Source organism: Watersipora subatra, chromosome 3 (assembly GCF_963576615.1).
Source record: "Watersipora subatra chromosome 3, tzWatSuba1.1, whole genome shotgun sequence".
NCBI classification, from domain to species: Eukaryota; Metazoa; Bryozoa; class Gymnolaemata; order Cheilostomatida; family Watersiporidae; genus Watersipora; species Watersipora subatra.
This window is the reverse complement of record NC_088710.1, coordinates 62,794,025-62,805,896: the sequence shown is the minus strand read 5'-3', so window position 1 is coordinate 62,805,896 and position 11,872 is coordinate 62,794,025. Positions and strand designations below refer to the sequence as shown.

The 11,872-nt window shown below is 33.9% G+C and overlaps 1 protein-coding gene across 1 annotated transcript; it reads right to left on the bottom strand.

The window, feature by feature from the left end:
- Positions 1-1,774: 1,774 nt before the first annotated feature.
- On the bottom strand, positions 1,775-2,104 carry LOC137390846 (U6 snRNA-associated Sm-like protein LSm7). The gene has a single exon (XM_068077165.1). It carries the CDS (start codon positions 2,102-2,104, stop codon positions 1,775-1,777), a length of 330 nt encoding a protein of 109 aa, XP_067933266.1.
- Between the last annotated feature and the right edge of the window lie 9,768 nt (positions 2,105-11,872).

Below are 11,872 nucleotides of genomic sequence, written 5' to 3'. Positions count from 1 at the left end.
TTTCAGCAGAGCTAGCTGAAGTATCGATCACCAAGAGAACTATACGAGGTGGCTATATTTCAAGTCGCAGACATTTACTTTCTACTCTTATAATTTAGTCTAAAAGTATAACTATTATATTTGTTTCTTGTTCTTAAAATAGACATACATAAGGTTATTGACATTTTTTACTTTAGGAATACCATTTCATTTGAAACTGTAGTTCCAAAGTGCAGCATCTGGGAAGGTCAACTGTAAGATCTTAGTTACATTAATCAACAAGATAAATTGATTTAAACAATCAATAAACAAGATTAGACCTTATCTAGGAGCTGGTAGCAATAACTATGGTATAAGCAGCTCATCTGCGTTCAATAATAAACTGAGCCATTCCCAATATGTTGTAGATTAATTGGTAGGATAATCCAGTTCTATCAATCACCAACACAACAGTAGCACGAGGAACAAGAAATTGAACATAGTTCCGTTCTTGCATCATTTAACTGCGAACGAAAGCATGCTCTTGGACATTTTATTGGAGATTACAAATCTTGTAATACATTACACCTATTGCACCATCACACAATATTAGTTATCTGTGATTCTGTGATGCTTACATTTAACATTTGTACTTTGGTTTGCACTAATATATGAAAATGAGTTTTCTGCTGCTGTAATGGTTCTATAATTAATAGCGAACATAATACGACAAAGCTGTGATGCCCGAGTGATAACATTTATTACGACCTATATAAAAATTTCGTGCTGATGATCGGCTAATGAAGCGTCCTTATATTTATCGCTCGTGGACTCTTTTCAGATGTATCACTAGTTACGTCACGAATGAAGCACCCACTGGAATGTGAGCTTTTTAAAAGATGGCCTCAATCAAACGCATATATCTCTGGACAGGATTGGTCTACAAAAACAAAAATGACATCAAAATGTAGCTGACGTTTAAGCCTTTTATTGGTCTAAATTTCATTAAGTCGACCTATTTGACGCAACCACATTTTTAAGAGTATTACGGTCTAACTAATTGACAATAAAAAGCCGGCCAACTTTACATTCTTGCATGGATACCGAAAGAGAAATTTAAAGTCTGGACTGACATGTATATGATATCTTACACTGCATGAGTTTATAGCACTACTACAGCGGAGCATGCGCAAGAGTTATAAATGATTTATATAAGAATGGAACACCTACATATGTACTTGGCAGTAATAGTTGCCAGTGTACAATAGCATCTACATTATTAGACCAAATCATGTCATTTTGGAGGTTGTATGTAGATATCTGTGACTCTCACAATTCAGCTTTGCAATAACAAGAATGTGTAACCGTGGTCACTAAGATTTAAATATTTGTAAATCAAAAGCCTGTACCAAAGGCTACTTTATACAAATTCATTGTACCAACTACAGTTGTTGGATTTATTACTCATTTTGGAATCTGCTAATTTAAGATGTGACAAGAATTGGCAAAACTTATTAATTGTTAGGAAAAGTAAAATGATACTACGTAAATTCCCAAATTGTTTAATTGAAAATGATCTGGTTCCGATAAATAAAATTAAAGATGGTTTCAAGGGACAAAGAGTAAATTTTTGTTGTATATTGTGTTAAAGCATGAACACAGTATGCTTTCAAGACCTCTGAAAAATAATGTATTTAACTCTACAATAGACAGGTATGTTCAATTAAAAATTGATAATATGGTTTGAAATGCAGTAAAAATTACAAGAAACCGCTGTCTGTAGCAAAATTTATACAGTAATAGTGACCAAATGATGTCAGTCTTGAACGAAAGGGTTGCCTATCTCCTCCATACCGTCATCTGGACATATGACAACAACAGATGTTCCACGACAGACAGCCAGGCCCAGTTGCCTCACATCTTCAGTTAGTCTGAAATTGTCATCAGGATCCCGCTGATATTCTACACACCCATCAAGCACCAGACTGCCTAAATCATCGCATCCTTTAAGTATTCCGCTAACCTCACGACCACCCACAAACTTTACTCGAACAGCTTTGTCTAAGTACTTGAGAACAGCGAGAATGCTTTCTTTTTTTGGTTTAGCTTGTGAACCTGAGCCAAGATCTTTGTTCTGTTGAGCCATTGCAGCGGGTTAAGAAACAGTGAGCCCTGTAAACACCATTGTAAAGATACAACAATATTTATATGTCACTTATATTTATATAGGTCAAGTGACACTAGCTCTCGTGAGTTGTTGAACTAGACAAAGGTAGCTCTTCATACTGTTTTGAGGCAGCTTCGGTATAAACCTTTATTTCATGCATTTTGTACTCCATGTAATCATTTCCATTTGTGAAATTACACCATTTGGCACCAACCCACCCATTTAACAAGCCTATTCAAGTGATTGAGTATATTACATCCCTATTGATCTTACCATCATATATATTCTAGTATAAAGTAAATTCATAAAGTATATTCTAGAATCTAGAACATCAGGCACATAGAACATGAATTGGGAATATTCCAAAAAAACTTAATGCTGTACATATTCAATGCTGTTACAGATGAACATTAAAATACCACAAAACCTCATTATATGACTGTTCATCCATTAGACAACCAAATTGGCAATATATTTTCGTCAAACTTTTTAAACTGTGTCAGGCTAAAATTATACAATTCGGAACTAGTTCACGATATTAGCAGTTCAAATCTAAACATCTGCATCGTTCACATTTCTAGCATCAGAAATTAGCAATAGTCAAAAGTCATAAACATGACACAATGAACAACAGAACAATGCACTAGTGTACTTTTAAAGAGAACTTGTCCTCTACAGCAGTTCTGGCACATATTAAGGGGCTAGTCTTAAATCTGTAGCGGTGTACAAGGTATAGCTCGTCTTCAAACTAATATATTAAATATTACAACTATCCATATAAGTGCTAGAAAATATATCTATAAAATAAGGAAATGGATTTTTTAACATGAAGTCAGTCTTAATCATAGAGTTATCTCCCCCTAAAGTGATAACTGCGCATTCAACAACACGAGCGTTTCCGGTGCCAACAAGGAGCGTTTAGGCCACGCCCCTTTTTTGTGCTAGTCAATCGTAGTGATCGACAGAACAATAACGTCAGCCATGAGAATGATCATGAATTTCCAGTTAAGATAGTAATTATTGCTCATATTAAAGAAATGATGATTATAGTTTATTACTCTAATATATGCTTATTATATAAAGCAATTCAATACCTACATGCATTGCAAAGGCACTGAATAGATGGTGTTAAGTAAGTGAGTTAATGCAATCAGTTACTCCAATGATATACAGCCCCCACACATGAGGGGCTGTATATCATTGGTTATTCATAGATAAGATAGATAGTCATACTGGGGTTGTATTACATTGGTGTGATGGGAAGCTAATCGACTGCCATCAACTGAAAGTATTGACATTGTATGGTGATAGAGTGATTCATTGTCACCTCAGTTCACAAACAGCCCTTGCATGTAATCTTAGATTTCAATACATATCAATCAAATACATAGACTAGCTTGAAGCAAAGATGTCCACTAGTTAGTGGACATCTTTGCTTGATGTAAGCAAGCAAAAAGTTTGAAAGTTAGAGTGGCAAATGTTGTTATGTTAGATAAAAATAAATTATACTTAATTATACTAAATTATAATTATTTAAAAATAAAATAGACTTTTTATTACTTTATTTATTAAATAAAGTAGTAAAAATTAGCTATGATTACAATAATCTTTTATTGTAATCATAGCTAAACAGATTATATTTAGCATTACTTGCTAATTATTTTACATTTAAACACATTTGCAGTTTCATTTTTCTTCTTAATTCATTTTAACAAAAAACTTCTTTCATGAGATGAAGTTTAAAAGTGGTAGTTGTTTGAAAAAGCTTGAAAACATTTACAGTTGTTTTTATTTTCTTTCTCTTCATTTATTTCAATTACACAAAACACTTTTCATAATATGTAGTTTGAAAATTAAAGTGGTAAATGTTGTTATATGTTAAATAAAAATAAATTATACTTAATTCTACTAACTATAATTATATAAAAATAAAATAGACTTTTTTATTACCTTATTTATTAAATAATTTTTCATTGTAATCATAGCTAAACATTATATTTAGCCATTACTTGCTAATTATTTTACATTTAAACACATTTACAGTTTTATTTTTTTTCCTAATTTATTTCAACAAAACACTTCTTTCATGATATGAAATTTAAAAGTTGTAGTTGTTTAAAAAAGCTTGCAAACCTTTAGAGTTGTTTTCTTTTTCCTCTTAATTCATTTAAACCGCTTAAAAATATTTTCTCATGATATGAAGTTTAAAAGTTAGAATAGTAAATGTTATATAAAAATAAATTTTCTGTCCAAATACCTTTTTATTACTCGGGCAACACCGGGTAGTACAGCTCATAGTTGATGGCAGTAGATTAGCTTTCCATCACACCAATGTAATACAACCCCAGTATGACTATGTATGTTATCTATGAGTAACTGCTTGCATTACCTTCACTTTCACTCACTATCTATTCAGTGCCTTGGCAAGTCATGTAGGTATCAGGGATTACGTGTATGTCACAATTTCCATTTTCATAATTCATTTCCATTTCCATAACATTTCCATAATTCATTTCCATATTATTTCTATTTCCATATTATTTCCATTTCCATAATTTATTTCCATATTAATTCCATTTCCCTACTTCATTGCCATAGTATTTCCATTTCCATATTATTTCCATTTCCATAATTCATTTCCATATTAATTCAATTTCCATAACATTTCCATAATTCATTTCCATAACATTTCCATAATTCATTTCCATATTAATTCCATTTCCATATTATTTCCATAGCATTTCCATAATTCATTTTCCTATTATTTCCATTTCCATACCATTTCCATATTTCTAAAATAAAATTTCCATATCCATTTCCCTAAAATTATGGAAATATTTATGTTTATGGAAATGAAAAAGTAAACATTTCCATAATATGTTTAGCAATCCCTGGTAGGTATTGAATTGCTTTAAATAATAAGCATATATTAGAGTAATAAACTATAATCATCATTTCTTTAATATGAGCATTAATTACTATCTCAACTGGAATTCATGATCCTTGTTTAACCCTTCTCATGGCTGATGTTATTGATCTAGTCAATCACTACGACTGACTAGCACAAAAAAGAGGCGTGGCCTAAACGCTCCTTGTTGGCACCGGAAACGCTCGTGTAGTTATCACTCTAGGGGAGATAACTCTATGGTCTTAATTTCGATTCAATTAGTTTTTGCTTGTGAAATTGTCAAGGGCTATGTATAGATCATACCAAGTAGTGTAACACAAATGCCTATTACACGCCAATTATAAAGAAACATCGTATCCAACCTATTCGCAAGACAAAGCATATTTATATTCAAGTTTAGGCTTTCTAACAGTAATATAAGTTCCTACAACAATGCTTTGAATGCGATGACTTCTTGTATATCAACTTTCACTGGTTAAGTGTTTATTGGCTTGCACATACAATCATGCCCGCAGACTATAGCGCAATCCTAATGACAGAACATGCGCTTAACGCACTTTGTTCAGTAGTAGTTTCAAGCCTTTTTTGGGGAATTCCTAAAATTTATCAAATTATTTTAGAACCTAGTTTTTTGTATTTATAAACATAAAAAGCTATAAATGTACTTCAAAATTTTTAATACACAATTGACAAAGTGCCATCTGATTTATTCTGCTTGCATCAATACTAAGAACAGTAGGGAAATAACATACAAATTAAGACAAGGATATGACAATGATTACAGATTTATCTGTACTCAAAAGTTCTCATGACATAAGTACAAGTGGTTGTGTTTAACATAGCAGCATGATAACATATAAATCAGTCTGCTGTTGTTAGCCACATCAAAGCAGTTTACAGCAGTGTATTGTTGTTTCTGTACAGTCATTGACATTTTTAGGCAGGAAAAAACAATGCTGCAATTTGCTAATAATTAAGTTCTAATGCACTGTTTGTTATTTATGTTAATCATCTTACTGAGCTGAGATTGTTAGGAGGCAGACCACCACCACCATTAGTGAGTGATTCAGTACATGAACAGTAATCTATTAAAATGTTGGTAAATATGTGCTGAATGGGGCTGATTATTTTGTGTGATGTGCTGTGTCATTGGTGCTGTGGTTAGTTTCATGTAAAGTATATTGTTGGGTAAAATATTTGTTATCATTCTAAGGAGCAGATTGTTAAAGGTTGACTTGCAACAAAATTCACATTACAGTTATTTGGTATCATAAGATTCACCATGTCTTACTCTGTTGTGTTGTAGGTGCAAAATATATGGAAATGTGATTACAAGCTCTTAAAAGCTAAAAAACGAACAGTTAATCGCAGCCACACGAGACCGCCATAGTTTGGATTTACTTTCCAAAGCGGCTCAAATGGGACGTAGTGGTTACAGGATGGTTTCTGTTTACACTTTCATGCAACCTCATTCGTCGAAATATTTTCACAAATATACTTCACGCATTCAATAAAACCATGTCTATTGTTCTTACGCGTCTATTTTATCGTCATTGTAATGCTGTCACTTTTAGCACTGATATCTTATAACTTACCGTAAAAAATCGTTAAGCTTTTTAACCTTACCTCGAAGGAGTATGTATCATCGTCTGATAATCATGACGAGCCTGTTGGTTACCTGTGATAATCAAAAAGAGCTGCAAAAATTATTTGCGAAGTATTGGGTCACGTGATCAGATGACGACTTGACGATTGAATAATGCCGAAAGAAAACTGTAAAGTAGCGAGCATCTAAATTTGATACGGGGTCTTCGGTAAAACCCGAACTGTTTGTCATAAACCAGTGCTACGATAAGTTTTAAATTAAGCTTTTTATTGGCCTTTCAATTCACGTGAGAACATACGTGACAAGACGATAACCAAACTGGAATGACTACGTCAGATAAATAAACAGATTCCAATCTATGGCGGCTTTTCGTTTTTGAGCTTTTAAGAACTGGTAATCACATTTCCACGTATTTGACACCTACAACACAACAGAATAAGACATGGCGAATCTTTTGATACCAAATAACTGTAATGTGAATTTTGTTGCAAGTCAACCTTTAAGGTAAATGTTGCTACTAGCTCCTAACAAAAGCCTGGTGTTCATATACGCCACAAACAGCGGTGGCAGAATCGCAGGGCTATCAGTGGTCAAATGGGAACCTACGCTACAAGTACCGCCGGTAGTTGCCTGTGGTTAATGCAAGAGTTCAGCGCTGTTCAACATTTGTGAGGAGCTGCAGGCAAAACATTCTCGAAATGCACTGTACAGCTAAAGGTCAGCATTTTCAAAATGGCATTGCACGCGATAATGCGATTATACGATAATCAGCGACACTGTTTTATGTAACCATTAGCCGGCGAGCCTAGCGACAGCGAGATTACCGGCCTAGCCTATCTAGCCTATCTAGCTAATCTAGCCTAGCGAGATTACCGGCGGGGTCTTGCAGCCATTATGAGAATCATAATTTATGTTCATATTTTAAGAAATTGTACTCGACTGTGATGGGTTTTTCTTATTAATACAAGACATACAATGAAGAACATCTGCCACATCTATCTGTGCCTACTCCACATTAATAAAGAATAAATATAAATATATGGAATTTGCAAGATTTCAAGTAGTGTTGGCACACCCAAAAATTAACAATGTCCAGTGCCTACATCCAACACCCCAATAATATGCCCTAGTAGTAGTAGGTATTACTAGTAGTAATAATATGCCCATGTAGTAGTAGGTATTACTAGTAGTAATAATATGCCCATGCACTTTTCAAATGTGCCTACTAAATTTGTAATTTAATTGCAATATAACATACTGAAACTTTGCCAAGTGAACAAACATCTGGGGTGATAAATGATCAACTTCTGTTTGAGCTATTAAGACGTCCTACAAGTTTTTGATGAGGTTAATACTTGGTAGAGATGGATAATTTTATAAAATCAGGCTCAGCTGAGATTAAGACTATATTGAATAACTAACAATAGCAAAACCTAATAAGCTTCGTGCATCTCACACTGAGAAGAGAATGGGTAGATACCCTGACTAAATAAAAAAAATACTTATCACTAAAGCATTTGGGTATCTTGTCTTACATCAACCTATGACAAAACTGTTGTTTTACAGGCTGTTCCCTGTAAGGAACTAAGGAACACAACCTCAGGATAAGTTATCCCTACACAAACGCAACAACTTTGTAAGCATTCGCTTAAAAACTGCAAGAGCAGATAAACCAATATGATGGACACTGTACAGCTTAACCTGGATGAATATTTTTTCTGTTGTTAAAAGTTGACTTGCAACAAAATTTACATTACAGTTATTTGATATGAAAAGATTCACCATGTCTTACTCTGTTGTGTTGTAGGTGCAAAATATGTGGGAATGCGATTACAAGCTCTTAAAAGCTAAAAAACTAACAGTTAATCTCAGCCACACGAGACCGCTGTAGTTTGGATTCTCTTTCCAAAACGGCTCAAATGTGACGTAGCTGTGGTAGATGGTTTCTGTTTACACATTCATGCAGCCTTATTCGTCGAAATATTTCACAAATATACTTCTCGCATTCAATGAAACCATGTCTATTGTTCTTACGTGTCTATTTTATCGTCATTTTAATGCTGTCACTTTTAGCAGTGATATCTTATAACTTATCGTAAAAATTCATTTTATTTTTTAGCCTTAGCTTGAAGGAGTACATATCATTGTCTGATAATCATGACGAGCCTGTTGGTCATTTGTGATAATCGAAAAGTGCTGCAGAAATTATTCGCGAAGTACTGGGTCACATGATCAGATTACGATTTGCCGATTAGACCAAATCGAAACAAAACTGTAAAGTAGCGAGCATCTATATTTGATACGGGGTCTTCGGTAAAACTGGAAGTGTTTGTCATAAACTAGTACTACGATGAGTTTTATATTGAGCTTTTTATTGGCCTTTCAATTCACGGGAGAACATCACGTGACAAGACGATAACCAAATTTCAAATTGCAAGAGAAATAAAGAAATTCCAATCTATGGCGGCTTTTCATTTTTGAGCTTTTAAGAGCTCGTAATCACATTTCCACATATGTGGCACCTACAACACAACAGAGTAAGACATGGTGAATCTTTTGATACCAAATAACTGTAATGTGAATTTTGTTGCAAGTCAACCTTTAAGGCTTCATGGCCATCTGTTTAAGAGATATTTAACCAAGTTCACAGGATTCCACAATCCAACGCAATTATCTTCACGGATACTTTTTAGCTTTTAGACAAACCCGATGATATTTTTAGAAATACTATTTGCAAAATGCTTCTTTAACTGTTGTTATTGTGACTTGACCATCTTGAAAAACCCTTACATTTAACTGTGTCTGCTAAAATCAAGTGAATTTGTAAAACTAAAACAATGTATGATTCTATGTACATCCCACAGTATTCACCTGTAATCACGTGTTTGCCCGTCTCATACTGTAGCAGATCTTACTAAAAGAGTAAACTATTTCTAAGAATAAGTGATCTCCCCTTATTGGATGATTGAACATGTACAAAAACATTCCAGTTTAACACCTCATGTACTATTTCTTTTTGCAGAATTTCAAAATACTTTACATTGTTTTATATATAAAACAACGCAAAACAACAACCTAACTTACGTTAGAAAACTCAAATTACAAACCTCAAACCATATACTTCATAGCAATTGGCCAATGAAAATGAACCAAAAAAGCGGGTGATCAAAATTTGTCCAGAAACTGACTCAAAGATCCATCCCACTGTTCGAGAATGATGCTTTGTTGAAAGGAATATTTCAGTTGCATTTGATGATAGTGACTTAAAGTTTGTATGGACAATTATTTACTGATACCTCATTCACCTACTAGGCTGGGGGCTACATTGACACACCATTTGTCCCGAAACTGACAACTGTGAACATGCCCATATGTTCTGAAGAGCTCAAGCCCTTGTGTGATGAGTCTTTGTGGCTAAACGTGTACAACAAGTAAAAAAATAACACTCTTACTTTAACTGCAAACTTTTTAAGAAAATTGAACTGTAATTAACTTGCGTATTCCCAGCCTAAAATTAAAGACCTAGCACTCTTGGCAGCAATTTTGGTATATCTAGCATCAAACATTTCCAGTTAGACATAAAGCAAAGAACAAGATAATACACATAGACGTCACACCACCATTGCAACACTCATAGCAGATTTAATAAGAAAACATTCCCACACAACATCCACAGGCTCCGGAAATGGGATAATAACCATTACAAGCCAACTTCCAAATCTTAACCCACCCATTCTATGGCTACAACATTGAATACGTAGCTTGAGAAAATGTTAGATATCACCAAAAGCTTGTAATTAAACTCCAGATAAAAACCATAGATTAACTCCCAAAGAGTACAGTTTAGAACATAACTGTCACGTAAAAATCTTATCGACTTCTCTAAGTAAATCAGACACGCTGATTCCGATTTTATACTCAAAATAAAGATTGGTCCACTAACTTTCAAAGTCATGATGGCTTTTTTAAAGTGTTTTAATATCCCTCTCCAAAACAACACAATCGGCATAACAAGCTCCGCCCATAAATGTGTGACATAACCTAGCTTTTTAGAAACGGAAGTTAAGAATGTTTAGTCCGATTTAGAATGATAGAGATGGGTGTCTTAAAACCTATTATTATCTAAATTCAGCCTTCAAAATAATCTCAGTCTTTTCTGAAAGGGAGATAAGCTATTTAACAATGCATATTTAAAAATGAGCCCAAAAAGCGCCATAACAACGCTAGCTTGTGATAAAATCGCGCGTTTTTGAGCTCATTTTTCTCAGCGTTCAGCCTATTTAACATCCTGTAACAAGCTACAAGCAATTTTAAATAGTTTATCTACCTTTCATAAAAGACTGAGAAGATTTTGAAGGCTGAATTTAGATAATAATGGGCTTTAAGACACCCATCTCTATCATTCTAAATCGGACTAAACATCCCTAACTTCAGTTCCTAAAAAGCTAGGCTACCTAAAATATTTATGGGCGGAACTTGTGGTGCCAATTGTGTTGTTTTCGAGGCTGATAATAAAACGCTGTAAAAAAGCCTTCATTACTTTGAAAGTTAGTGGATCAATCTTTATTTTGAGTACAAAATCGGAATCAGTGTGTCTGATTTACCTAGAAAATACAATAAAAGTTGTATGTAGCAATTATGGTTTCAGATCCACGGCTAACTGGACTCCCTATTGGCAGCTCCCAGCAGCAGTCAGACGATAATAACTTGTGTCATTCAATCTAATAAAATCTAAATTTGGTACTGCCCCACACCAGACAATGATTTATAATTAAAGATTATATGTGATGAAACCTTCGCTGACAAAAAACACCGAGAAGTAGCCAAGAAACCCCTAAAACAACAAGATTCACAATTGAAGACTTGAGATATATACAGTAGTTTCACTTCTAGACACTAAGGCTAATGGTTAGTCAGTATAAAAAGAAAACTATTTACTAATATCCGCACACTTTCAACACAGCTCTATCATGGTAGACAGACGTGTCAGCCAGAGTCGATGCCCAAAAGAACAAAAGCGCAACTATATTTAAAGTTTTAGACAATTACTTTTCTATCTTTATACTTTATAGTCTAGAGGAATAACTATTCTTGTATTAAAAATAAACATAAGGTCTTGGGAAAACCCGTAACATTCTTCACCCTTAAAAGTTCTTCTTTAAAGCTACGAAAACCATTACTCGCTCATAGATAGGTCAAACATTAACTCTTGGTTACATTAATCATCAAAATA

Excerpts from the sequence above, each read along its gene's own strand:
- LOC137390846 (XM_068077165.1), bottom strand. The coding sequence starts at position 2,104 with ATGGCTCAACAGAACAAAGATCTTGGCTCAGGTTCACAAGCTAAACCA.